Here is a 27,188-nt window from a genome sequence, read left to right on the forward strand (position 1 = left end):
GTGTGACGACCATTACGTAAAAAAGTTTGATTATTCAACGGGGGGGATTAGGTGATTTATGAGAAGAAACTTTTTACATAAGGTATTCGTATAGAACAAAACTTAAAAGTCGTTTTAGATTCTAACTTGGTTTCTCGTTATCATCCGGCGTAACTAAAGGAGCTTCGACGAGTCGTCGTTTCTCCGCTTCTGTCCGAAAAAAAGGAGTTAAAGCCACGCTAGGTAAGGAACAAGTTCGTGACATCTTTGCCTATTTGTTTGTCGTTGACTCTTTGACTCTTTAAATGTTTCTTACAAGCGATCTGGTTTTTAATTTGGCTATGGACTCCTCTTGACCAAACATATTTTTTGATGATTCGTTTGTTTCGTGTGTACCACTCAGTCTGCAGCCTTTGAGATGTTTGTGCAACCAGGTACTACAGAGTGTGGTCTAAATACTAATTCCATTATGGTGCTTCACTTGTCTCTCAATATTTTGAACCACTGTTGAAATGACAGCTGAGGGTTATGACTTGTTACCAGCCATAGAGGACCTCCAAATTTCAGGAGAACCTTATCCTGGAAATGAGCTTCATGCTTGTGGTTACTCCATTAATGGAACAACAAGTTGTAATTTTGAGGTGCATACTGAAAAACAAATCGCTTCCTTATTTATGTAGATTGTAGAATTGCTTCTACCTAATCTATCTTCTTTCTTCTCTTCTCCATTTTTTGCAGTGGGTATGTCATCTAGAAGATGGATCTGTGAATTACATTGATGGTACACTACCATTCCCCTCCTGCCACCCATGTCTTTATCCTCCTCCAAAATACTCTTTCTCTTTTGTTTCTTTTAACTTCATATGGGATTAAGAATTTAGTCTTTCATTTCTACTGCATGCAGGAGCAAAGCAGCCAACTTACCTTGTCACTGCTGATGATGTGGGTTTATATCTTGCTGTTGAAGCCCAGCCTTTGGATGACATGAACCGAAAGGTAACATCTTTTTGTATGAATGAGATTATATGTTGAGTATTACTTTCCTGTCGAATGCCAAGATTAGGATTGTGTTATACTGGAATCTTCATCTGGATTTTAGTTTCCTCAGTATTTTTGTTTTGTGGGATAGGTTTTGCCGTTGGATTTAAGAGCTGTGTTAGATGTGCTTACACTGTTGTTTTCTGCTGACTTTTTTCTAGTTTTTACCTATAGTTTGCAATATTCATTTGCTACTTTCCGGTTTCAGGGGGAGCTTGTGAAGGTTTTTGCCAATGATAATCACAAGATCGCTTGCCGTAAGTATCCATTTACTTAGCAGAATCACCATCTTGACTTCATATAAAACTAGGCTACTTGTCAGTTTACATCTTGATGTTAAGAAGTCTTTTATGCTCTTGCTGAGCTGTTTCTGATTGGTTATGTACGAGATAGTTGTTACTGGTTCCCTTAAATCCTCTTTTTGTTTTCACAGATCCACAGATGCAAAGCAATATAGATAAGAACTTTCATACTGGTCATGCTTCATACAAAGTTTCCCTTGCGGTATAACATTTCTCATTTCAACTTTTGGCTATGTATTCTCTGGCTTTTCTTGAATTAATCCTTCACGTGCATGTGGCTTTGAACAGACTGGTTCCCGGGATATATGGGAAGCAGCTACTTTATCTATTAAGAGAGAAGGTTACATTATCAAGTGTAATAACGATCTCACAATTGCAGAAAAGTTCTCAGCTTCTACTGCTGTAAGATTTATGCCTTATTTGCTTCTGTCCTATTTTTTTTTCATGGTGCTTGTCTGTGAAACGTGTGTCGGTGTGACCCTGTGGGTATAGAGGAATGTGCAGCTTTGTATTTTTAAAGAGTTCATAGACAAGTTCTGAACTTATGATGCATGCGTATTTTATTTCAATGTTAAGCAGTAGGAATGCTTCTGTAAGCAATAAGGTTTGTCCCATTTTAGAAGTTGAGTTTTATCCATTTTCAACATTAAGTTACTTCCTGAACAGATTTAATTTGCAATACTGTAGTTTACTGATTTAAACATCTTCTCTACAAGAACACGTAGCGAAACCACATTTCTTTGTTTTCAGCAGATTTCTAATAGTATGATTAGTTGATGTTAGATGTAGTTATTCTAATGAAATTTTCTTTGAGGTGGTTTTAGATAAATAGGGACGGCAAGGAGCTTTAAACTAATATTAAAATCCTTCTTGTGATGCCTCTCTAGGTAACAATTCCATTTGGAAAACCTGCAGAACTTATTATTCTCGGGTCTGATGGTAGTGCACATTCCTTACGAGCAGATAATGAATCAACAGACCTTACCGGGTAAGTAGAAGTTAAGTTTCTTTCAAAGAGGAAGTAGACCATAAGAATGATTGGATTTTTATCAGCCTGACCAAACATAAATAGGATCTAAGTACTTAGTGAGTTCAAAAGGCGATTTGTATCAATCAGTGGATGCATCTCAGCTTGGTCCATTGGTTTGTGAGTTTGTGAGAAACTTGATCCGGATCAATCAGCATATGCTTGGTTCTATGATCCAATCAGATACACCAAATCTATGAACCTGAGTATGATTGGACACACAAGTGTAGGCAATATATCACAATTTAATCCAGTAAATGATATGGTCTTCTGTGTTCATATTGTTCGGTTATATATCTGTTTGATAGCCTATTGTGTAAAATTCTTTAATCTTCTGTTTTCTTTGGCAGCTCAAGAGATGAAATAGTGCTCACCCTGAGATCATTTATCAAGACGGTAAATATTTTTCAAAGCATTGTATTCATTTTATCACTTTTGTTACAATCTCTAGAAGACAAAAATTGTAGCTGTCATAAAATCACAGACAGTTTTAAGTAGATTAGACACGCAGGTGTAGGTGATGTATAATATCCCCTTTGATCTAATAAATAACATATGGTCTTGTGTGCTCATATTGTTTGTTATATGTCTGTTGAATACTCCACTGTAAGCTTTTAATCTTCTGTTATCTTTGGCAGCTCGAGAGATGAAATAGTACTCACCCTGAGATTATTTATCAAGAGGGTAAACGTTTGTAAAAACAGTGAATCTATTTTGTCCAAAGACTTCAAGCTTTATTTCTAGAGAAGCAATTTCTGATTAATTTGGTTTGCTTATTCGTTGCAGGCTCTGCAGAATAAGAACTAAAGAAGAGTAGTTACAACGTTTAAGGCCTTGTGACATAATTTATTCATGAGAAAAATCAATCTTTGTTTATATAGAAATCTCACTTAAGTTACATTTGATCTTACTATAAATATCACTGCTCTGCAGTCACATCACACTCTATGTCAATGACCTGTTCAAGTCACTAAACAATTGGCCACATTTACAAAGAAGAATTTTTTAAGTCTTAAGGAGATATGATACAACAACAATGAAGTAACACAAGTATTTGCTAAATTTGAAATCAATCATATATTCAGCTGTGTCGGAATTTAGGCCACACTGTGATAACTCCTGGTCTTGTCTCATCAAACCTGTACCTGTAATGCAACATTCCATTCCTCAGCTTGTGAATTATACTAATGATTAAGAAAGATATGAATTGGAAGATAAAACAAACTTTTTTCACCTGTTATCTTCAAAGAATGTCTTCACAGCTAGAGGAAGTGAAGCATGTCCGCGGCTGTGTTTACCAATACCTATAAAGGACATAGAACATCACTTGTTAAAGATTTATGTGTGAGCGTTCCATTATATTTCAACAAGGGAAACCTCAGATCACTTTATGCTACTTGCTACATACACAAAATCAACATACCTGTTACAACCTGCAATGAGTTTCGTAGTTGTCTAGAAGAATTTTTTTGACTGCCGAGACCTTCCACATCTAATCTACCAAAAGGCTCTTGTGATGCCGATCTCAGAACTGTATTCTTTGACCTACCTCTATTTGGTGATACTGAACGGTTCACTGTGGATTGACCTTCTATCTTTTGCAAACGTTCTTGTAATGCTTGAACAGCTTCTGTTGCGTGGAGTCCATGCAGGTCCAACTTCCATATGTCGTTATCCTTATTTGTTATGCCTATTATCTTTTTGGCTGCCTCAGCATTTAGCTTCTCAGCTGTTAACCAATCTTCTCTTGCTTTTTCAGAATGCTGCTTGGCAGAAGCATGATCATATCTATGAAAAGCATTTTGGGCAGCTCTTGAATGGTTTGAGGCTGATCTGTTTAAAGAAAAGAAGTAGGATTTCTCAATAGCTGATGCCTGATGATACATGTTCATCTTTTAAGATAAGCGAGGGTTGAAATATGAGAAACTGACTAGTTGTAGCTTGAAATTTTAAGCCTTTAGTTTGGAATTTAAGTTCAAAATATGAACTTCGGATTGGGTAGACAAAAGCGCTCACGTGATATAAACTGAAAATGGACATGATAAATAAGTAAGTATAAAAAGGATACACGCCTTGTGTACCTGATCACTTTCAGTGCATCCTTTCGCTGACTCAAATAGAGATCATCTTCTTCCCATTCAGGCTCTATAGGAAAGGACTGAAGCCGCTGAATGATACTATCTAGTTCAGAAATATCATCAGACAACTTTTGACTGTGAGATGCATCCATCGGAAACGAACTTCCATCACTCTCTTGAAGATCATACTTGCCAGCATCTTCATATGTGGACGTGGCAGCCCTTCTGTTATTTGATGAATAACCCTCAATCTTTGAAGTTGGCACCTCAACTTCCCTACTGTTACCATTTTCTGGTTTATTATTACCAGCAGAACCCATCCCTTCCAAAAACTCTAAAGCCATCTCAAAATTATCTTCTGTGGATAACAATACATCCCTTATCAAGTTCTCATCTGCCCAGCTGTTCATTTCCTGTAACTTCATGAAGGCTAAATCATGACTGTTAACCGGCAGGATCAAAGAGCCAGGTTTGCTTCTAGAACCTCCACCACTTTCTTGGTTTCCGCAATCCTTATTCTCTGTCAATGCCGGAAATTTCGAAGGAGGTAAGAGCACAGACGAAAAAGAGTTATCAGAAGGTTCATGATTTCTTCTCAGCTTTCCTCTAAAATCTAGAGGAGATGTCGTAACACTATTTGAAACAGGCGGGAATGGATCATCCTCTACCTCGCTTTCAAGACCTTGTTTCTGTCTCTGCTTAAGATCAAACGCAGTCCAACCAGATGATTTACCTTTCATCCATGACATCTTTACACCGCACTAGCTCTCAGCATTTGATCATCTCTCATTCACCATCATAGTGATACTTCAAAAGTTTCAGTCTTTGATGTACATAAGGGCGCTAAATAACTTCAAAAAAACAAAAAACAAAAAAAACAGAAACAACACAACTCAAAACTATTTCATAAGGAACAACCATTCAACAACACAGTTTGAATCGAAATTCAATTTAAACCGACAAGACAAACCCACCCATTACTACAATCAAAACATAAGACAAAAGCACTATCCCAAAAATACAAAAATTCAAATCCAAATTTTGACGGTGATAAAAAGGACATGATTTTTAGAAGCTAAAGCGGCCGAAGAAGGTGGACTAACCTACGGCCAAAAATTCGAGCAGTCGCGCGGTTTGAATATGGTCGGAGGTGTACAGACGAGCCGGTGGTAAGATTGACGGAGAACGAAGCGATAAAAATTGCCGGCGGATATAGAGAGAGAGACGCTGCAGATTAGCATTTAATTGCGAAATTGACCTTTTGTCGAGATTTTGAAATTTTGGCCTTTTTTAATTGTCTGACTCGTAGTCGCCAACGAACGATCCATAAAGTCAACAGTAGTGGGCCGTTACGGCAAGGCCCATATTAGTCCGTCAAAATTAAAATTTGTCATATAGAGTTAAAATTGTATTTTAAATTAAGTATTTTCAGTGTAGATATTTGATAATATTTTGAGGTTTATCCATAATTTTTTAATATATTGATCAATATAAAAAAATTTGTATAATATATTAATAATAAAACATAATATTTAAAGGTTTTTTTAATATATATTATTAGTCGAGAACATGATCTTCAACTAACAAAAACAGTTGATTAGCAACTTCAAAACGTGCAATAATAAAAACCATATATGTGAGACTGGGACACGTGACTATATAAATGTAAACAGGTATAGTTGTATCCGTATTTAAGTCAGTCCGACTTTTGAAAGTAATAGTCAGTATCTCCAAGAGAAGAGAGGAACATTTCACCTAAATACCTAATAAAATAAGTGGAAAGGTATGGCTTCAGCTTCACACGCCATTACCATTTTCACTACATAAACGCCGACGGATGAGATATGATGCTAAGCTATTTTGTCGACATCATGAGACGGACAATCCAATGACTCAGCTCAACCCATTATTTATTTATTTTACTTTAAAACAAATCATTTTATTAATGTTTCCTTTACATAACATGCACTAATTGGTATTTAAACAAACAATGTGTGAAAAGCACGAGCTAGCTTAGCTATGTTTTCAACTATCTATCAATAATAATATCCATCTATAAATGTTTCATTATCAAACATGGTTTTATGTGGACACGTACACGTCAAACGCAAATTAGAAACGGTGTTTTCCTTCCGTTTTGGTTTTAGTGATTACCATTTTACAAAGAAATCTTTGTTTTTATAAATGTTTAATATTTTCATGAAGAGTATACAATAATGGAGATACAAGTTACTCAAAGCGAACTCAACCAAAATTAGGATGCATCAGACGTTTTACAAAACATGGAACATGCACATGTCTCCATGTAAAATGTAACATACGTGTACTCATCACTCTCTAAATAGTTCTTCGGATCGAAACTATATACAAAAAAAAACTCAACAAGAGTACTGTTTTTTGACATTTACATCGGGGGCATTAAAGAAGACAAGTATGGAGCATTTAAATCTTTGCTTATAGAAAATGCATTAACTGTGCCTCATTCACCAAAACCAACCTCAACAACTTGTGATGCACTCACCTTCACCTACCCAATATATTCGAGAATCTCATCACCGTACAAACAATCAATTCTATTGTTTCTTATTCGACTCACTTTCATTAAGTACAAAACGAAAGTGTCCTTTGTAATTTGTCATCAAGTTCGAGTTCACAATTTTGAGATTATGTCTCATAAGGATATATTTTTCCTCCAAAGGTTTTGTTTTGCATTTTCACTACAAGTACAGAAACAAGTTCATAAAGCAAACACAAACATTAACTTAATCATACATCGTTTTTAAAAAAAAAACACTAAATAGAACATAAGCATAAACCTTAACACATTATTTTTATTGAGCTAATTTAAGTAATTCCATGATGGTGGTGAATTGGTGATTAAGCGGAGAGTGAAGCCACGCGCTGTGCAACAAAATCCTTAATCCGCATAATTAACTGACCCGACTCCGGTAACTCAGGAAAGATATAAAACGCATGGAACATGTTTGGATACTCGATTAACGTTGCTCCTTTCCCTGATAACTTTATCCACTCGTAGTAGCTTCTCTGCCAATCCTTCAACGGATCAAACCCAGCCACTACCACCATCGTCTCCGGATACTCCAGATCCGATATATCCACTGCGTTCGGTCCTCCTACGTTAACCGCTTCGTGATCCCGGTTTACTCCCTCCGGCAACAACGCTTTCCAGCACCAATCTGTTCTGTTCGGCGATACCAGAGGAGCTCCGGCGAGCTGTTTCTCCGCTTCCGTCCTCTCTTCTCCCCCGAAGAACGGTTGGATAGAGATGAGTCCGATCAGTTTCACGGCGGCGAAACATCCAGGCGGCGAGCGGCAAACTCGGACGGCGACGTTGTGAGCGATGTTTCCGCCAGCGCTGTCTCCGGCGAAGAAGCATCTCGACAGATCAGCGTTCGCCGGGAGAATCTTGCCGCGATTCTCCTCGAGGTACTTCAGAACGTCGAATCCGTCGTCGTATTGAGCAGGATAGCGATGCTCCGGGGCGAGGCGGTAGTTAACGGAGACGACGTAAGCAGGAAGTTTCCTAGCGAACCTCCGGCACACGTTATCGTAAGGATAAGTGTTAGGGCTTAGGAAAGCGAAACCGCCGCCGTGGAAGAAAATAACGACGGGGATTTTGTCGGCGGAGACGTGTGGTGTGAAGAGTCGGAACCAGAGATCGCGGGGTTGATCGACGACGAAATCGGAGGTGGAGACGGTGTTGACAGGTTTAGGATTGGGAGGAGCGCGGAAATCGAAGAGGCGGAGGAAACGGCGGTTGATAGTTCCGTCGGGACGTTGAGCGTTATCGGTGAAGGTAGAGATGACGGAGAGAGCGATTCTTGTTTTTAACGGAATCGTTAGTTTCTGGTTTGGTTGTGACTCTGTCGCCATTTTTTCACGGTTAATGGATTTTTTTTTGGAGAGAGTTAGTACAGTAGTGATTGGTTTTGAGAAGCTAGCTCTATATATATGCTTTATAGGAATATTTTGCCAGCTGTAAATTTATGTTTTTTTATGGTTAGAACAACTAATGGAAATTATAGTATCGTGTGGAACGAGTTTTTTTTTTTGTATATACAAAGGAAAACACGTAAACGAGGATATGAAAGAAATCTCAAATATTTTAGGAATGGCTTTTAAAGTCACTTTTATTTTCTTCTTCTTCTTCTTCCATAGTATTGGTGAAGTCATTTTCACATGGCCAACGCAAATAGAGTAACATAAGAATAGTAGACGTAATCAATGTACATCTTGAAGAGGAGCAGGGCAGAGCAATTTTCTAATGTCAGAAACCTGCAATCAACTAATTTTACAGTCTCATTCAATTCTATGTTAAATTCCATGGGCCAAGTCTGTAAACTGTAATGTGATGATAATTTTCTATAAGTAAAATATCGATATCTATATATATACAATACCTTGTCGGTGGCCTTATATGAGTTTTGTTTTATGATGAATTTGATTTCGTTATAAGCTTATATGGTTTCAAGAATGTGATTTCGTTATAAGGTTTATATGGTTTCAAGGATGATTTCAGTTTCACAAACATATCACGACTACGACCAGTAATTATGGTACCGGTCTCTATTGTATAGTACATAAATAACTAACTTAGCATATGGTGTGTTGTGTCAACATCCAAATAAAGAACCAATGCACTAGTAGGATTAGCATATACTTCAACCGGATATTATATGCAAAGCCAAGATAAAATTCCTAAATAATTTTATACAAAGCTTCAGTTTAGGTTCATGACAAAACCATGCTATTAGCAGTAAACACATTTATAGCTACGATTCACGTCCTTTTAAAGGAGCTATTTTTTCTGAGTTATTAGCTGACTTAACAAATCTGTTCCACAATATAAAACGATTAACGAGTATCAAAATTCAAAAACGTGGTAAATTTCATAAAACAGTACGAAAACGTGTTAGCTACAACAAATACTACTTAACACCGTCGCTAAAGTCAGATTATGTTTAAAACCCATACAAAAAAAATCATTTCTGCAATAAAAAAAATTAAATTCACTTGACATAAAATTAAATTTCATTTTTTTTTTTTTTGTCGGCAACTTGATTTCATTTATCAAGCCCAGTGGGCAGATACAGAAGGGCTGAGCCCAATAGAGGATTACAAGCGAAATAACAGTTTTAAACTGAATCATAATTTAAACAAAAGATAATAATAACATGAAATTATGATTTAGCAAGTGACACGTGGAGAGAGACGTGTTTTCTCAAAGCTACGCGTCAAGATCACAAGCACCACCGTCAAATTCGCCGGACACCGCCAATCTCCGATCTGTTGCTGTTTATCAGCCACAAAGCGATGAGAATCCTCTTCCCTTCTGTCGATCTCATATCCAATGTAAGCGTACGTCGAGATCTACCGGATCAATCATTTGAACCTGCTTCGAAATTTCTTCTAGAAACACCAATTCCGGGGAAGCTCCACCACCGACCACATCCTATGTAATGATGTAGTCTAAGATTCATGTTCGCTCATCTGCTATGAGCAAAAGGAGAGTGATGAAGATATTACTCCTCGAGCAACTGGAGAAGACGGAGAGAATTCAAGATAAACGGAGAAATCAACGGAAAGAAGTAAAGTTGGAAAGAGATCGAATCTCGCATATAGCGAGAAAGGAAACCGGACTTAGCCGGAGTTTATTAAAACTTGCACAAAGACAAGAGTATACACAATCTGGACATAGCCAGAAACAAAGCCGACCGTAGTCGGAGGACAAAAAACTTTGTCGAAAAGCTTTTCCTCTCTGAAAGGTTTTAGCGTTACGATATAGATATACCTTTTTTTTTTTTTGTTTAATGTAATTGTCAACAATCTAAAATGCGGTGTCGTTTCAATTTTCATGACATGAATGGTTTTTTAGGGTTTATCATTTTAACACTCACAATCAGAATACTCCCGGTTTCTTTACCACCGTACCACGAAGCTTCAACGTCGTTGTTTTATCTTCCTCGCTTAGTTCCTCACAAGTAAGCCTTCAAATTCCATTTTCCTTTTATACCAAACTTGATTTTACATCTCCAGTCGATTTCATTCCTAATCGTCAAATTCCCGAAGGTTATATTGTTAATCTCATAGTAGATCGGAATTAAGTACTGAAGTGCACACAGCTTCCACCTAAATTAGTCGGCATTTTCGTTGATTTGGGGTTCTTCATTTCCAATTCACTTAGCCAATTTCATTATCTCTGATTTGGGGTTCTTCATGTAATAGGATTGTGAAAGAAAGAGAGAGTAGGAGCTATGGGTTGGAAAGCTGCTGAGAAACTTATCAGACACTGGAAGATACTTCGAGGGGATAATGTGAGGACACTCTCTTCACCACCCTTGTTCTTCTGGTGGTTCCTTTAGTGTGGTTTCAGCTTTGATGTGGTGTTTAATTTGAATATACAGGTGATGATAATTCGTGGGAAAGATAAGGGTGAGACTGGAACCATAAAGCGTGTCATCCGATCCCAAAATCGTGTCATTGTTGAAGGGAAGAATCTGGTGAGATTGTCTTCAGTCACCGTTGTTCTGGATATCTTCGGTTTCATGCATTTAGAGAATGAGTGTACAAGTTCCGTTTTGGTTTTTTCCTTAATTGCGTTTCTGGAGTATGAACTTGTCTTGAATCAGAATGATGTCCTTAGCTTAACACCAATCATGGAGTTTCAGTTTTCATTTGATTCTTGTCATTACATTCGACTATTAGTTGGTCATTTACAAAAATCATAAATCGCGTCTTGTTTCATGGATACATAATTTTTTCAGCTCTTTTCGTTTTGATTTGTTCAGCTCTTTTTGTTTTGGATGTTCGAGCTTGCCGCTGGGATATACTTTGGCTATGTCCCTGTTTTCTACTGCTTGTATATATTTCTTCAAGATGTTTTCTCTTCTTCTTTATTCGCAGATCAAGAAGCATATAAAAGGAGGCCCTGACCACGAAGGTGGAATTTTCACGGTAGAGGCTCCTCTTCACGCTTCAAATGTCCAAGTTGTTGATCCAGTCACTGGGTATGATTTCACTTTGCTCTACTGTCACTAATTACTCTTCTGCTTAAGTGAGAGATTTCATATGTGTCCGTTATCTTTTCTACCTCAGGAGGCCTTGTAAGGTTGGTGTTAAGTACTTAGAGGATGGAACAAAAGTAAGAGTAGCTAGAGGCACAGGCACATCTGGTTCGATAATTCCTCGCCCGGAGATTCTAAAGATAAGGGCAACACCAAGACCCGCTACCGGTACGTATTATATCAACATCTCTCTAAACATGACGTTTATGCATTGTAAGTTTGGATATATATTAGCTATTTGGGAAAAACGTAATCATAACTTGGCCTTAAGATTTAGATGGAATCACCATTATTGGCTTATTGCCATGCATTTGAAACCTGTGTGATATGTTTTAAATCAAAGGTAAAGTAGTAGCATCATTTATTTCGGCCTTTTCGTCATCGCTAAAACAACTGATATTCTTGACTTTAATCATATATTAAAACTGCTCAATTCGCACATTTAATCTATATAATCAACACAGACTTGAAAGTAGAGGTTTTCCTACAGAAAGATTAATACTCTTTTGTTTGCAGCTGGCCCTAAGGACACACCAATGGAGTATGTATGGGAGCAGACATATGATGCTAAAACGGGAAAGGGCATGCCTGATCTTTGAGTAGCAACCTCTTTACAGTTTCCTTCCAAAAATGTTGCTGCCCCAAAGGATTCTTTTTTTCTTTATACCCCATCCATTAGAGTTTGGGTGGTCAACAGCTTGAGATGAAGTAGGTTTTGTTGAAGAACCTTTGATCCTGACTGAACGGAGTCGTTTTCTGTTATTTTTATTGATCTTGTGAACTTTTCAAAACGCCAAATAAAATCCATTGGGAACAAGTTCACGGTCTCTACTTGTCTACATAGATCGACAAAATACATTTTTGGGGTTCTAGATTTCCAATTCACTTGGCCAATTTATTATTTGTGACTATTGTATGGTTACATTTTTTTGTTTTTGTATTTTACAGCTATAAAGACGCCTAAACCTATACAAAAGCTAGAAAATCATCTAATACTAATTAAATCAGATAAACTAAACCTGATGTGCAACGAAATTAAAAATAAAAAGCAATATTGATTTTTTTGGGGATGTTTTGAAATATTAGTGGTCTAAAATAAACAAATTGGAAATATTGGAGGACTAACATGTAAATAGTTTCGCCTAATCGAACGAGTAAGATCCATCTTCGTCTTGTCTTGTTAATAAAGAAAACTCTTGAAAGAGGTTTTATAAGAAGATCCCATTGCTGTAGCTAGCAAACCCAGAAGAAGCAACTCTCGAAGAAGAACGACTGATTGATTGCATCTGATTATGGAGAGATTACAGCGAATCTTCGGAGCTGGTGGCGGTCTTGGTCACGCATCGCCTGATTCTCCGACTCTCGATACGTCGGAGCAGGTTTACATCTCTTCTCTCGCCCTCCTCAAGATGCTTAAGCATGGTAATAACCCAATCCTTCACTCCAATTACGTTACCTCGTGATTAGTGTCTATGATTTTGTTTCGCTCTTTTGATTTCTCACTTGCCCCCTTTTGTTCTGCAACTCTAGGGTTTTGAATAATTATTCGATCTATTTGTATAACTCCTAGTTTACTTTGTGTTTGATTTAATAGAGATTTGATGAAACTTGTTGGAAATTCGCAGGAAGAGCTGGGGTTCCTATGGAAGTCATGGGATTGATGCTTGGAGAGTTCGTGGATGAGTACACTGTGAGGGTTGTTGATGTTTTCGCGATGCCTCAGAGTGGTACTGGTGTTAGTGTTGAAGCTGTTGATCATGTTTTCCAGACTAATATGCTTGACATGCTTAAACAGACTGGAAGGTAACTAGTTTCTCTCTAAACACATTTACACTTAGTGAGTTTCTCTAGACTGGATCTGATTCTTCTTGTATCATATTTCAGACCTGAAATGGTGGTTGGTTGGTATCATTCCCATCCTGGATTTGGGTGTTGGCTTTCTGGGGTTGACATTAATACCCAACAGGTAGGTTTTGTTTACTCACTTTGCATATTTATCTATTCATTGCTTTGTGAATGCACACGAGAATTTTGTTGTTTTCTTTATCGTCCATACTGTGTTAATGGTTGGAGCAGTATAGAATGTTGTTACTCATTATGCTCTATATATATACCTTGTTGGGATTCACTTTGGATTGAACTGCATTGTGAACATCTTTGTGCTCTTGTAGAGTTTTGAAGCTTTGAACCAGCGAGCTGTGGCAGTGGTGGTAGATCCGATACAAAGTGTTAAAGGCAAAGTGGTGATTGACGCGTTCCGCTCGATAAATCCTCAGACCATTATGCTTGGGCAAGAACCCCGTCAAACAACTTCGAACCTTGGGCATCTGAACAAACCATCGATCCAGGTGATGATCATTTAGTGAAACGTGTGTCTTGTGTTTTTAAATTGGAACACAATCTCTGATGCTGAGTTTTGGATACTATTATGCAGGCCTTGATTCATGGATTGAACAGACACTATTATTCAATAGCCATCAACTACAGGAAGAACGAGCTTGAGGAGAAGATGTTACTAAACCTTCACAAGAAGAAATGGACAGATGGTCTGACACTAAGGCGCTTTGACACTCACTCCAAGACAAACGAACAGACGGTCCAGGTATAAAAAAGGAGGGTATTTTGCAATCTTTTTATTTGTTCAAGTATTTCACTCTCATGTTCACTGATATTGTCTTTATCTGGTGTTTAACAGGAGATGTTGAACTTGGCTGCTAAATATAACAAGGCTGTTCAAGAGGAGGACGAGTTGTCACCAGAGAAGCTTGCAATCGTGAATGTGGGAAGACAAGACGCAAAGAAGCATCTGGAAGAACATGTCTCCAACCTGATGTCATCCAACATTGTTCAGACTCTAGGCACTATGCTTGACACTGTTGTCTTCTAGAGAGCTTCTCACTTCTTCAACGACTTAAAACTATTTGGCCAGAAAGTTGAGCTTTGTTCTTTTGACATCTCTTTGGTTTCTGCTGAATCTTCTCGTTTTATTTCTCATCTCCTAGCATTTACGAGGCTGTATTGTACTCTGTGATTTCGTACTTTTCGTCAAGGCCATGGATTGATATCTATTTCATTTAGTTTATTCTCTCATTTTCAGAATTTATGCTAAAGTACTTTGGCCAAGAATTTTTAGTCTTCCCAATATACACTTGGAGAACCATGAAAGTAAATTATGATGTTAAATCTATGAAAATTTGCAACAAAAATAGGAATCTTTCTGTCAGAAATAAAAATATTCAAAAATATCTAGCTGGTTTATACTTTCGTCGAGAAGAACTCAAAACAAGTAGAGAAAAAAGAGAGGAAGCAACGGCAACCTAATTTACGTTAAATTCCACAGTAAAATATACAACATGTGCTAGGATTTGTGAAAACGAGCTCCAAAGATAAGCAATAAGGCATGGACTAATAAGGCTCTTTCAAGTTCTTTGTGCATCAAACAATTCCAGCTTTGAACACAGTTGGGAGTGTGACCAATCGTTCAAACAAAGCACACTGGTTTTGGGACGCTGTGTGTAGTGTTGCTTAAAACTCGGTGTCAAAACAAGTCATGAAGACCTTTGAGACCATGGTCCTTGCAAAAGGGATGTAGCTCAAGCTATACCTGCAGTTTTAAAGATCAGAAAGATGAATGTCGACAGCTTTTGTGAAGAACTCAGAACCCATCTAAGTAGCATTAGGTACATCATTCAGTCCTAGTTTAGGGTAATAGATGGTTCGATGAGTGAATCATGTCACAACACGCCCAGACCATGTATAAATAACTAGAAATTCCAAGATAAATGCAAGAGTCTGGAACCAAAACTTCAGCATACCATATTAGACCAGAGAACTCAAGAATGATGGCCAGCAGCGTCAGAAGCTTGTTACGAACCTGTATAGAAAGATTGTTGTTAGTCAAACAAGGCATTTTCACTACCTAGTTTTAATCGAAATCTAACAATGGTTACTATATAGTGTATACAGTAAACTGAATTAAATAGAGTTAAGAAACCCACTTACATAAAGAGCACAAAATAAGGCAATGATAATGCTTGCTAGATACAAAGCAGTAGCGTAGATACGAGCAGGGTCAAGCATCATAGTCACCTGCCTCTGTGGGCCTATAAGGAATGCTGTGCTGCCATATAAAAATGACATGAAACCAAAAATCCAAGAACAGAGGAAAAAAGGGAGAAATACTAGTACAGACAGAATCGCACACACCTAATGCGATATTACAAGTTTACAACCCAACATAAAAATCAAAATACGGACCTCCCAAGTGCCATCAAATTTCCGAGAGTAAACGTGATGCCAAACTTGACCGGATTGAAGAAAACAAGCATCGACTGCATTTTCAAACAGGTAAGATATAAATAGATATATCCAAAGGACTTAACTTTCCCAAGTGATAGCTAAAGGGTAAAACAATTCAGGATAGTGAATTCTGACATGGATAAAAGTTGTACTTACCAAAAGTGTACAGGTTAAGCCTGCTGACAAACAAATTGCAAACCCATAGAACCTCTGTTTTCATGAAGAGAAACGACACATTTAGCAGAAGATAAACCCAAACTCAAGAAGACACATTCCACAGATTTCTATAAACAAGACAACACTACAACTTCACAGGATAACCTCAGCATACTAATCAATATAAAACTTAATCATCCTTCTTCTCCATAAAACCAATTATCATCAATATGAAGATAAAACTGCTGAACTGTAATTTCAAATCACTTGAATGTTATTGATCACTTGATCTACATGCAATAGAAACTCACTGACCTCTCTACATCAGTTAGCTTACGAGCCTAACTTCTCTAATTGGACGATTACTCAGTAGTCAGTATGCATTTAAAACCAATCGTTGCGATAAAACTACAATCACAAGAAAGAACGAAATGCAGAGTACTTAATCGAAGAGAACAACCATCTAAGGGTAAATAAGAACCTGTTTGGTAGTCAAAGCGCAATTTCGATTAAGATCTTCCATGAACGAAAGCGAGCTTTCTTCCTCGGCAGCTCGTTGCTCGTCTTCAACCTCCATACCTACCAACATCTTCATCTTCTCAAATGCCTGATTCATCTTATCCATCTCCGCTAAGTCCTCTCTAAGCTCTCTTTATTTTCTCCTAGATCTCTCACGCTTTTCGTTTCTACAATTGTGACAGCAGAACTGAAGTATTGTTGGATCTTCTTCTCTGCACAATTATGCCATTCCTGAAGTGTAAAGATGAAAGAGACGCCTTTCTTCGTTTTGGTTTTGTTAGAAAGGCTTTAGTATTATTGGGCTTCTTTCACGTTAAAATAAACCCAACTCGTGGTCCATTAGAAGCCTATCTACTGATCTAGCCTTTAGCGAGATCCTCTGGTACATTCACTTATATAGAAACTAGAACTTTGACCTGGTCTATTAATCAACACTTGGTCAAACCCTCTTGATTTATATGTAAAATAATTTTTAGCCATAAACGTAAAAACATAACGACTGTCCTCAGACAAAAATCATATGTAACGTAATATTTTTGTTTTTGTTTTCTATTTAAGTTGGTCAATTATTTTTGTGATTTGTTTAGGTAAGTATCTCATGATTTTTGTCTCTAGGTATATTTGAGTCATACATATTAAATATAAAAAATTGTACGCACAAATGATATATGTAACATTTATTTTTGTATATGTAAATATATATAAAATACTAAAAAGTAATGTAATTATGTTTTCTTTGTTATATATAAATTTATCAGTTATATGTAGTCACTAATTTGTCTTGTAATGTTTTTTTTTGTACACTATAGATAATAATTTTTTTATATTATTTGACGTTACTAATTGACAGTCACTCTTCTTTTTAAGTAACGGATCCGGAAAAACTGAAAAATCATCACGATTTCTTCAAACTATTTTGACTTCGACGCTTTGGTTAAATGGATAAACGTTACTAGGTTATATACTCCATACATTATAAACTAGAAATGGGCAAAATTAAGTTTTCCCAAAGATACAGAGAAAAAATAAAAAAGTAAAAAACACACAGAGGTACAGAAGTAAAAATAAAATAAAATTGAATGAAATTTTTGGAGTCCGGACTGGATAAAAAAAGATTTCGTCATTTTAAAGCTTTCTCATTTGTCTCTACCTCTTCTCTTTCATTTTTATTTCTCCGGACTCTCACTCGTCAGTACTCTCAGTCTCCGGCGCTTGAATCGCGCATTCTCCGTCGTTTACGCTGTAAGTTTTCTTCCTTAGAGGCTTCGATCGCCTCTCCATAGACACTCTGTCCTCGATTTCTTGGTTTCTTCGTCGGAAAATTACCCTAATGTTCTCGATTGTCACGGTTTTTGTGCTATGGGTTACTTTTTGTTTTTGCTTTTCCTATTATTTTTCATGGTTTTGTGTAACGAGGTTCTGCGACATACTGTTTGTGTTCGGTTTGTTGTGTTTTCACCGTTTAAAAAATGATCGGAGTCTTTGACAGTGAAAAGTCTTTAGTTTTTATTTTGGTTTTCATGTCATAATATCGGATTGATCTACCTTTTTTTTTTTTTTTTGCTTTGATGTTTGTTTGTTTAGTCTATGTGTTGTTGGGTTGTTGTATTCATCACGCTCATGTGTGGATTTTGAGATTTTGCTGCTGACTGTGGGTTTCTTTTTGATGGCTCTAGGTTCAGAATGAGTTCTAGGGCTGGTCCAATGTCTAAGGGTAAGAGCGTTTCTCAGGGTGGTTCCAAGCCTGAGGTTGAACAGTTGGCGCAAGCTTTGGCAGGGACGAAACTGGCCCCTTCACAAGATGATGGAGGAGATTGGGAGGTCATTTCCAAGAAGAACAAGAACAAACCTGGCAACACTTCTGGAAAAGCTTGGGTTTCTCAGAATGCAAACCCGCCTAGAGCTTGGGGTGGTCAGCAACAAGGGAGAGGTAGTTACGCGTCTGGGAGAGGTAATGGCAATGGTTGGGGCACTCAAGCTACTGATAACCGGGTCTCTGGTCGGGGAAGAGCATTGAACAAAAAGTATGATAACAACTTTGTGGCTCCCCCACCTGTAACTCGCCCTCCTTTGGAAGGAGGATGGAATTGGCAGGCAAGAAAAGGTTCTGCGCATCACACTGTTTTGCAGGAGGTTCCAAACGTGGAGGATGATGAGGATAATGCTTCTGAGGAAGAGAATGATTCTGATGCTTTGGAAGATTCTGATGATGACCTTGTGAGTGATGATTATGACTCTGATGTGAGTCAAAAGAGCCATGGATCACGGAAGCAGAATAAGTGGTTCAAGAAGTTCTTTGACAGCTTGGATAGCTTGTCAATCGAGCAGATAAATGAACCACAGAGGCAGTGGCATTGTCCAGCTTGTCAGGGCGGACCTGGTGCCATTGACTGGTATAACCTACAGCCACTAATAGCTCATGCGAGGACAAAGGGAGCTAGGCGAGTTAAGCTCCATAGAGAATTGGCTGAAGTTCTGGACCAGGATCTACAGATGAGAGGAGCATCTGTCATCCCCTATGGTGAGATCTATGGGCAGTGGAAGGGTTTGGGTGAGGAGGAAAAGGATCATGAGATTGTCTGGCCTCCAATGGTCATCATCATGAACACTAGACTGGACAAGGACGATAATGATAAGGTGAACTTCTTGTATTTCTTTCTTCTTTTATCTTCTTTTGCATTCTGCTGAGATTAGAATCTTACATTTTCAGTGGGTCGGTATGGGCAACCAAGAGCTGCTGGAATACTTTGACAAGTATGAGGCTATTAGATCACGCCATTCTTATGGTCCACAGGGCCATCGTGGGATGAGTGCTCTGATGTTTGAGAGCAGTGCCACTGGCTATCTGGAGGCCGAACGCCTCCACAGGGAGTTAGCTGAGCAAGGGTTAGATAGAAACGCCTGGGCCCGTCGGCGTAATCTGTTTTCTGGAGGTGTTCGCCAACTGTATGGCTTCCTTGCAACCAAGCAAGATCTGGAGATATTCAATCAACACTCTCAAGGTTCTCTTCCCTCAGAAATTTGATTTATGCTTTTAAGTTTTTTCATTGGTGAGTTTTGTTGGTCCTTGTGAATGTATCTGTTGTTTTCATTAAATCAAATCATTAGGCAAAACGAGGCTGAAATTCGAGTTGCGATCTTACCAAGAGATGGTTGTAAAGGAGCTGAGGCAGATCGCTGAGGACAACCAGCAGCTGAACTATTTTAAGAACAAGCTCTCAAAACAGAACAGGCACGCCAAGGTGCTTGAGGAATCTCTAGAAATTATGAGCGAGAAGCTGCGTGAAACTGCAAAGAAGACTCGTATCGTGAGACAGAGTACAAAGATGCTGCATGAGCAAAACAGAGAAGAGGTATGTTTTTTTTTACTCGAAAATCACAGAGTTGAAATTTCGTATTACCTACTGATACACTTTTTGATTGATTTTGTCTAAAAAAATGATGGTGGCTTGAAGATGGATGGACAATACCGGTTTTTCAATGATAAAATCAAGCAGATACATAAGAACAGATACGCAAAGGAGGAGAATTTTGAGAAGTTGCAGCAGCAGGAACGTGCTAAGGTTGTTGAGAATACTAGCAACGACGATTGCCGAAAGAGGTATATGCACTTTACATAACCGCTCTGTTTTTTTTTTTTTGTGTTTCCAAGTGCAAGAGTAACTAAATTGTTCTGGGTTTTTGATTATTCTGCAGAGCTGAGGAGGTGTCAAGCTTCATCAAGTTTCAAGAGAAAGAGATGGAGGAGTTTGTGGAGGAGAGGGAAAAGGTGATTATAGAGCAAGAGAAGAAGATAAAAGAGATGAAGAGAAGGCATGAGGAGGAGGTGCTTGATCTGGAGAGAGAGTACGATGAGGCTTTGGAACAGCTCATGAACAAGTATGGTGGCCTTGACAATGCAGATGACTGAGACCGGGTGTGTTGTTTTGCTTTTGGTATATGTCGGCAAATAGGAGATTTGAGAGAAACTTTATCTTAAGGAGATTATAGACTATTATTCTCCAATTTTAAGTAGACAGATCTAAGGAAGCACTATAGTTCTTGTTACTCAGACCAAGTTTCCTAAAAGTATTTTGTTTTGAGTAAGTTTTAGTTTCCTATGAACGTTTAAGCATATTTAAACAAACTAGAATCTCAAATAGGCAGTGTCACGCTTCTATGCCTGAACATGAAGGAGTACATTTAATATTTTCGTAAAGTTTGGGAAATAATAGTAAATATCTAAAAAAACAGAGGTCTTTGGATGCAAATATACTTTTTGGTTTAAAGAGACGTGGTGGTGCCATAAAACACTTGTACTTGCATCGTATTGGAAGAGCATCGTCACGACTCATACCACCAAGTCCAAAATCTATTTGTTTGTTTAATCTCTTCTTCCTTTCAGATTTTTATATATATAAAATTATAAATTAAAATAAAGGAATCCGATAAATATCTCTCTATCGATCGAACTCTGCTTTAAACAAATCTTCTTTTAGGCGAATTCACATCTCAAAGCTTAGCTTTGGATCCGCCGTAACCAAACCCAATCCTTCTTCTCGATTCGTGAAATATGGCCCCGCCGGCAGGACAAACGGCGGCGGTGGCTGGAGCTGCTGGAGCCGACGGTGCTCAACCGCAGCAGCAGCAGCAGCGTGGATTTGGTTCCACGATTTCCGGAATCGTTAGAATCGCCGTCTTCTGGTACTTTGCTTCCAAGTTCTTCTCACCTAAACAGAAACCTTTGGATCCCTCTGCTCCGTCTCAGCTCATGACTAATCTCTTCCATAAAGGCGAATCATTGGTAATCTCATAACTTCGATGATATATTCTTACTTCTTCTGCTATTGAATTATCTCTTTCCCCTTATTCTCTGTTTTTTTTCAAATCGTATGTAACACGCAGTGTTTGTTCTGTAAACAACTTTTTCTACTGTGTGATTTAGTTATGTATGACCACTGTTTGATTAGATGATTAGGGTTTAAAGATTTGATTTTTCTTTATTTTTTTTAGTTTTGTTTCTAAATGCAGCCAATGCTTTTTTATCTGCAGGATATGTGGTTATATTTGTCAGAGCAAGAGAAGTTCAATGACTATGGCAATGATAAAGCACTCTATTGGCATGAGACGAATATACCTTATGCTGTATGGACACCAGAGAGTATTAGGACCAAGTCACTTACGTATTATCCCTCTGAGGTAATCATCACTTACTTGGCTGTTTTGGTTTCTTTCATATTTCTTCCTCTTATGTCAATGTGCTGAGTTGTATTACGATTTTGTTTTGTTCGCAGACGCTACAGAATAATGGAAGTCTGTATGCGCATGTCTTCTTTGCTCGATCTGGATTTCCCATAGACCCTACTGATCCTGAATACCAACCTCTTAGTAGTTTTAGCAGGACTCATCGTAAGACTTCCTTTTTTAGTAATCTAAACACTTAGCTTTTTTGGATTATGAGGTTTCTGTGGTAGCTGAATTGGACTGGTCTTTTTACTATTGCAGCTGTGGCGACTTACTTTCCAAAGCAAAAGAAAAATAAGAAGAAGAGTCTCTTGGGCAGTCCCAAAGACTCTGATGAATCCGAACCAGAAGTTGAGGTATGCCTCTGCAGAAGTTTTCTTTGAGGAAACTTTACATATATAGTTATGTGTTTTCTTGAACTCTGATGAGTTCGATAGATGTTTAATGAACTAACGCCAGCCGTACTTCACAGAATGTTGGTGATAAGAAATCAGATCTCAAGGTAGAGGTCCCTGTGGAATGGGTATCCCTCTGGAAACCGAATGTCACAATTAACCTGGTTGATGATTTTACTCGGTAAGTTGGTTCTGTTATTTTTTGTAGTTTAAAAAGAATGAAACTCTAGAAGCACTCAATGCTGACTAATGTAAAAACTAAGATAAGATCATGATGGATTCGCTTTCTATGTTGATGTAAGGTGCACTATAAAATCTTAAACAATTGCAGGGGAGACGTTTTAACCTAACTAATTAACATTAACACTTATATGATGACATCTTATCCCTCTTTTCTCTTTGACTGTCTGTCAATATTGAATTTAATATGACTCTATACTGGTAGACTAATATCTAGTTTCACTTTCATGACAGATATTCACAGAATGGTGTACCACCAAACATTGCTCCTCGTATCCTTCAATTTCTTTGACAAAAGAGTGACCTGCTTATTTATTATTTGAATTTTTTCACAACTCTCGCTGCCTATGTTTTCTATAACATTTGAAGGCACTATCCATGGGAATGATGCATGCCTTTTTAGCATAAGCTGGATCAAACTTTTTCTGAAAAAAAGTTGGATCGATAAGTTTTGGGTCCTTGAATGGTCAAAAGTAGTGTCATGTCTCTTACTTTGTTTATGTGTATAAGGTGCTCAATAGAATCTTGTTTTCCATTATTTAATAGGTGGAATGGGAATTTAATTAGAGGGTTGTCATTTTGTTTGTGATTGTCTACTTGTCCAGTTTGTTATATGCTGTACTTAACTTTATATTTGCAGACCTACTGGTAGAACCTACTACAGGAAATTACTATCCTACAGTTTACTTCAATGAGTTTTGGCTGCTAAGGGACAAGTTCATTCCAGTCAATGAGACAGTCTCAGAACTACCACTTAATCTGGAAATAAGTCCCATAAGCATGATGAAATGGCAACTGTTTCAGCAAGTTGATCAGTCTTTCCAGATGCAGCGTAGCTACGGAAGCATGCTTGACGGTGAATCTGACGAACTAAAGGTAAATATGGTTTCTTATATCAGCATCTTCTATCAATGAACTTATGATTTGTGCTATTAACTTTTGAAACTGGTAGGTAGAGAGATCCTACTGGTTATATTCTTTACACGCCTTTGGTTTCTCCCTGGAGCTGATTGTAAATATTCTTTTGTTACAGAGGGTGTTTTTGGAAGGAAATCCCTATCTGTTGGGCATCACTATGTTTGTTTCGATGCTTCATTCAGTGTTTGACTTCCTGGCATTCAAAAATGGTAAGTAAGACCCAAATCTTTCCTTGAGATTGTAGGAAAGATTGTTGAATTTTTACTTATCTTTTGCCTACCGTGCAGATATCCAATTTTGGAACAAAAACAAATCTATGGAAGGACTGTCTGCAAAGTCCGTTGTACTGAACTTTATTTGTCAGTTTGTTATCTTCCTCTACTTGCTTGACAACGACACTTCATGGATGATATTGGCTAGTTCTGGGGTCGGTGTCTGCATTGAATTCTGGAAGATAGGGAAAGCCATGCGCATAGAGGTACTTGTAATATTCACATATTGATTTATGATGTTGTTGCTTTACATATAAACATTGTCTAACATTTAAACTTAACAGGTTGATCGAAGCGGAATGATTCCAAGGTTGAGGTTCCACGATCGTGAATCTTATGCAAGCAATAAAACTAAGGAGTACGATGACATTGCCATCAAATTCTTATCCTACGTGCTCCTCCTCCTTGTCATTGGCTTATCGATATATTCTCTCGCTTATGAACGCCACAAGAGTTGGTACTCTTGGATCCTGTCTTCACTAACAAGTTGTGTCTACATGTTTGGTAATAGCCTTCACCATCCTCAAAAGACTGTTGAGAGTCGCTCATTGTAAATTTATCTTGAGTTTGGGGTTGTGTGTTTTGCAGGATTCATCATGATGTGTCCTCAGCTGTTCATCAACTATAAGCTAAAATCAGTGGCACATTTACCATGGAGACAGATGACTTACAAGTTCCTCAACACCATTATCGACGATCTCTTTGCCTTTGTCATCAAAATGCCGATTCTACATCGACTCTCCGTATTCCGAGATGGTGAGTAATATCCATCAAATCCCTCACTAATTGGATTCGGATTTCAGAAACAGGCCTTTCTAATGGATAGTGTGTGTTTTTTCAGATGTGATATTCTTGATATACTTATACCAAAGGTGGGTTTACCCAGTGGACAAGACACGTGTTAACGAGTTCGGTTTTGGAGGTGAGGATGAAAGTGAAGAGAAGAAGTTGATCACAGAGAAAGAAGAAGAAGACAAGAAAACAAACTAGTCTTCTTCCTTTTTTTTGTGGTCGCACTTTCTAAACCAATTTTATTACAACAGTTAAAATTATAGTTTCTTGATTTCTTTTTGTTTTCACTTATAGAAGTTTTGTTGAAGTTTACTGTCAACTTTTTATAAGACACATTATAAATCAGCTCCTTCGTTTTTCATGAGAGAACGTAACTAGCTTCAAACTGTTAAGAGCATAATTCCAATTACTTACTAGTCAGAGAAAAAGTTGTTAAAAGCAGAAACAGCAAGTTCTATCATATGAAATGTTTTGCTACAGAAGTCTCTAGAATACTTCACAAAAATGAAAAATTTAGACATTCATCGACTCAGCAGGAAGAGCAGTGCCAAAGTTGAGACTGTTCCTCATACTTCTCCGACCAATCCCTCCTCCATTGCCATTCCCTTTCCTCATCATTGCCACAAATTCTCCATAGTCTATTTGTCCATCCTACAAATTCAACAATAGCAACTACCATAAATATTTATTCCAAAGCTTTTTTCATCAAAGAAACAGTAAAATATCTTTTGTACACTATACTACTCACGTTGTCTTGATCAATGTCTTTGATCATTTCATCAAGATTTGAATCCTTTATACCAAAGTCCTTCCATGCCTGTTGAAGCTCGTCGATAGTGATGTACCCGCTTGCATCTTTGTCAAAGAAGGAGAATGCAGCCACCAGATTCTCTTCCCTCTCCAGCTTGTTCAAGTGGATTGTTGCTGCTAAGAACTCTCCATAGTCAATTGTTCCACTTTCATCAACATCAGCCTAACACACACACACACAAATGAAAAGATATTGGACATTATTTTCAGAAAAAACAAATATGCAAAACGTGAAAGTTAATAAGAAAGGTGTTATTAGTTTACTGCACACAAGAGTTCTTGGATCTCTGATTCCATAAGCTCTGATCCCACACGTCTCATACTGTCTTTTAACTCTTCAAATGTGATTGTCCCGCTTTTATCTGTGTCTATCATCTTGAACAGTTCTTTGAGCCCACCGATCTCTTCCTCAGATAGTCTCTCTGCAATCACTCGTAAAGCCATCTTCTTAAGTTTGTTCATTGCAGAGAACTTTTTCAGGCGGGACACTACTGCGCAGTCCAAAGGTTTATCTGGAGCAACCTTATCATCCACAATCCATGGGTGACCTGACAGAAGAACATTTGAATCAGTTTGCTAGGAAACTTCATAACTTTTGCGAGCATGACAACTTACACAACACTTGATGAGCAGTTAGCCGCTTTTTCGGATTGCTCTCGAGCATTTTCTTTATAAGATCTTTAGCACTCTCTGAAATGCTAGGCCAAGGATTGGTCTCAAAGTCCAACTTTCCCTGTAAAATCTTTCTGAAGATACCCATTTCACTTTCTGGATACAAAACAGGACACATGAGACACAGTAAGCACTTGATGCAAAGAAAGAATGAAGCCATTAAGTAAAACCTACCTGCCCAGAAAGGAGGAAAACCACATAATAGAATGTAGAGGATAACTCCAGCGCTCCATACATCACATTCAGGGCCATAATGCTTATGTAAAACCTCAGGTGCCACATAGTATGCGCTACCAACAAGTTCCGAAAATGTTTCGCCTGAAAAAAAAACAAAGATTGTCAGAAACCAAAGCTCCATATCAAACTAATTCTACCAAAAACAGACACACCACCTCACAGTGGTCAATGCGCTCTCTCAAACTATACTAATAGATTTTGATTAGCTAACTCACATTTAGCATCTGGTTCAATCATTTTAACCATCTGGTTTAATCACAGTCTGATGCTTCATTCATATATCAACACAGTACAGAGTAAGTCACTTAAAACAAATGCAGATTCTTTAACAAAATCATCAAGTGATGAAATAATTACTCATAACATCACAACCACAATGATAGAACAAAATTAGAGGAGAATACGAACAAATTCAAACCTGGTTTGCAGAAAACAGAGAGGCCAAAGTCGGTAGATTTAAGAGAAGCATCTTCATCAGAAGAAGAAAACAAGAAATTCTCAGGCTTAAGATCTCTATGTATAACCCCAAGGGAGTGACAAGCCTCAACAACCCCAACAATAGTCTTGATAAGCTTAGCAGCTTCTCTCTCACTGTAATGACCTCTCTTCACAATTCTATCAAACAACTCACCACCTTCACAGAGCTCCATCACAAGGTGAACGCTTTTGGAGTCCTCGTACGCACTTTCTATACGGACAACGTTGGGGTATTCAGACAAGTGATGCATTATCTGGATCTCCCTCAAAACGTCATCGTAATCGTCTTGGCAAAGGAGCTTCCTTTTGGGTATGGTTTTGCAGGCGAGCTTTTGACCTGTCTGTTTATGGGTACAGAGGAAAGTGGTTCCGAATTGGCCTTGTCCGAGGACTTTACCAAGAAAGTAAATGTCTTCAACGTTTTTGGTCTTGTAAGGAAGAACCCATCTGGTTCTTGCTCTGTTTGCCATTCTTGAGAGTTTTTTATTGACTCAGGGTTTCGTTTAAGCAGAGGAAGAAGAAGAGAAACTGTTGAATGAGTAAAGAAACTGACTTGAAGGCATTGAAGAGATAGAGAGAGAGAGGGAAGTCAAGAGTTAGGAGAATGATTGATTAGCTAACTCTAATAGTAGTGCTTTTAAGATTTTTTTTTTTTTTTTTCCAATTTCC

The 27,188-nt window shown here is 37.9% G+C and overlaps 9 protein-coding genes across 11 annotated transcripts; 5 read left to right on the forward strand and 4 right to left on the reverse strand.

Annotated features, from left to right (window-relative positions):
* Positions 1-79: 79 nt before the first annotated feature.
* On the forward strand, positions 80-3,355 carry LOC17882993. Of its 2 annotated transcripts, none has more exons than XM_023779989.1 (12): positions 80-222; positions 383-413; positions 499-620; positions 718-760; positions 884-975; positions 1,226-1,274; positions 1,451-1,521; positions 1,608-1,721; positions 2,207-2,307; positions 2,697-2,742; positions 2,985-3,030; positions 3,133-3,355. In XM_023779989.1, exons 2-11 carry the CDS (start codon positions 398-400, stop codon positions 2,994-2,996), a joined length of 666 nt encoding a protein of 221 aa, XP_023635757.1. In that variant the 5' UTR covers positions 80-222; positions 383-397; the 3' UTR covers positions 2,997-3,030; positions 3,133-3,355. The 2 variants fall into 2 exon arrangements, with proteins under 2 accessions (XP_023635757.1, XP_023635758.1); XM_023779990.1 differs by having other exon boundaries at positions 523-620.
* Positions 3,189-5,673, reverse strand: LOC17883496. Of its 2 annotated transcripts, XM_023779987.1 has the most exons (5): positions 5,528-5,673; positions 4,428-5,275; positions 3,770-4,179; positions 3,581-3,650; positions 3,189-3,491 (listed from the first exon to the last, which is right to left on the reverse strand). In XM_023779987.1, exons 2-5 carry the CDS (start codon positions 5,171-5,173, stop codon positions 3,428-3,430), a joined length of 1,290 nt encoding a protein of 429 aa, XP_023635755.1. In that variant the 5' UTR covers positions 5,174-5,275; positions 5,528-5,673; the 3' UTR covers positions 3,189-3,427. The 2 variants fall into 2 exon arrangements, with proteins under 2 accessions (XP_023635755.1, XP_023635756.1); XM_023779988.1 differs by lacking the exon at positions 5,528-5,673 and having other exon boundaries at positions 4,428-5,498.
* Positions 5,674-7,073: 1,400 nt separating this feature from the next.
* Positions 7,074-8,454, reverse strand: LOC17882716 (probable carboxylesterase 18). Its single transcript, XM_006288076.2, has one exon. The coding sequence runs from the start codon at positions 8,316-8,318 to the stop codon at positions 7,302-7,304; it is 1,017 nt and encodes a 338-aa protein (XP_006288138.1). The 5' UTR covers positions 8,319-8,454; the 3' UTR covers positions 7,074-7,301.
* A 1,024-nt stretch (positions 8,455-9,478) lies between these two features.
* LOC17882148 (50S ribosomal protein L24) lies at positions 9,479-12,410 on the forward strand. Its single transcript, XM_006288762.2, has 7 exons — positions 9,479-10,210; positions 10,321-10,426; positions 10,671-10,759; positions 10,850-10,945; positions 11,349-11,452; positions 11,541-11,677; positions 12,026-12,410. The coding sequence occupies exons 3-7, from the start codon at positions 10,700-10,702 to the stop codon at positions 12,106-12,108; spliced, it is 480 nt and encodes a 159-aa protein (XP_006288824.1). The 5' UTR covers positions 9,479-10,210; positions 10,321-10,426; positions 10,671-10,699; the 3' UTR covers positions 12,109-12,410.
* A 314-nt stretch (positions 12,411-12,724) lies between these two features.
* Positions 12,725-14,586, forward strand: LOC17884329 (26S proteasome non-ATPase regulatory subunit 14 homolog). Its single transcript, XM_006288228.2, has 6 exons — positions 12,725-12,931; positions 13,135-13,312; positions 13,394-13,475; positions 13,681-13,857; positions 13,944-14,111; positions 14,205-14,586. The coding sequence occupies exons 1-6, from the start codon at positions 12,802-12,804 to the stop codon at positions 14,394-14,396; spliced, it is 927 nt and encodes a 308-aa protein (XP_006288290.1). The 5' UTR covers positions 12,725-12,801; the 3' UTR covers positions 14,397-14,586.
* Positions 14,587-14,702: 116 nt separating this feature from the next.
* Positions 14,703-16,739, reverse strand: LOC17882503 (vesicle transport protein SFT2B). Its single transcript, XM_006286604.2, has 6 exons — positions 16,446-16,739; positions 15,965-16,018; positions 15,767-15,840; positions 15,512-15,629; positions 15,325-15,383; positions 14,703-15,113 (listed from the first exon to the last, which is right to left on the reverse strand). The coding sequence occupies exons 1-6, from the start codon at positions 16,587-16,589 to the stop codon at positions 15,035-15,037; spliced, it is 528 nt and encodes a 175-aa protein (XP_006286666.1). The 5' UTR covers positions 16,590-16,739; the 3' UTR covers positions 14,703-15,034.
* Positions 16,740-17,617: 878 nt separating this feature from the next.
* LOC17884613 (protein SUPPRESSOR OF GENE SILENCING 3) lies at positions 17,618-20,581 on the forward strand. The gene is made up of 6 exons (XM_006287230.2): positions 17,618-17,725; positions 18,160-19,120; positions 19,194-19,485; positions 19,592-19,836; positions 19,939-20,084; positions 20,180-20,581. The coding sequence occupies exons 2-6, from the start codon at positions 18,167-18,169 to the stop codon at positions 20,391-20,393; spliced, it is 1,851 nt and encodes a 616-aa protein (XP_006287292.1). The 5' UTR covers positions 17,618-17,725; positions 18,160-18,166; the 3' UTR covers positions 20,394-20,581.
* A 255-nt stretch (positions 20,582-20,836) lies between these two features.
* Positions 20,837-24,682, forward strand: LOC17884208 (cleft lip and palate transmembrane protein 1 homolog). Its single transcript, XM_023781368.1, has 12 exons — positions 20,837-21,266; positions 21,515-21,661; positions 21,757-21,871; positions 21,968-22,062; positions 22,179-22,282; positions 22,576-22,613; positions 22,982-23,217; positions 23,375-23,468; positions 23,547-23,737; positions 23,816-24,035; positions 24,120-24,287; positions 24,373-24,682. The coding sequence occupies exons 1-12, from the start codon at positions 21,036-21,038 to the stop codon at positions 24,519-24,521; spliced, it is 1,788 nt and encodes a 595-aa protein (XP_023637136.1). The 5' UTR covers positions 20,837-21,035; the 3' UTR covers positions 24,522-24,682.
* Positions 24,683-24,711: 29 nt separating this feature from the next.
* Positions 24,712-27,128, reverse strand: LOC17883590 (calcium-dependent protein kinase 12). Its single transcript, XM_006287547.2, has 6 exons — positions 26,461-27,128; positions 25,980-26,123; positions 25,749-25,901; positions 25,398-25,681; positions 25,072-25,296; positions 24,712-24,974 (listed from the first exon to the last, which is right to left on the reverse strand). The coding sequence occupies exons 1-6, from the start codon at positions 26,987-26,989 to the stop codon at positions 24,837-24,839; spliced, it is 1,473 nt and encodes a 490-aa protein (XP_006287609.1). The 5' UTR covers positions 26,990-27,128; the 3' UTR covers positions 24,712-24,836.
* Between the last annotated feature and the right edge of the window lie 60 nt (positions 27,129-27,188).

Source organism: Capsella rubella, unplaced genomic scaffold, assembly GCF_000375325.1.
Source record: "Capsella rubella cultivar Monte Gargano unplaced genomic scaffold, Caprub1_0 scaffold_6, whole genome shotgun sequence".
NCBI classification, from domain to species: domain Eukaryota; kingdom Viridiplantae; phylum Streptophyta; class Magnoliopsida; order Brassicales; family Brassicaceae; genus Capsella; species Capsella rubella.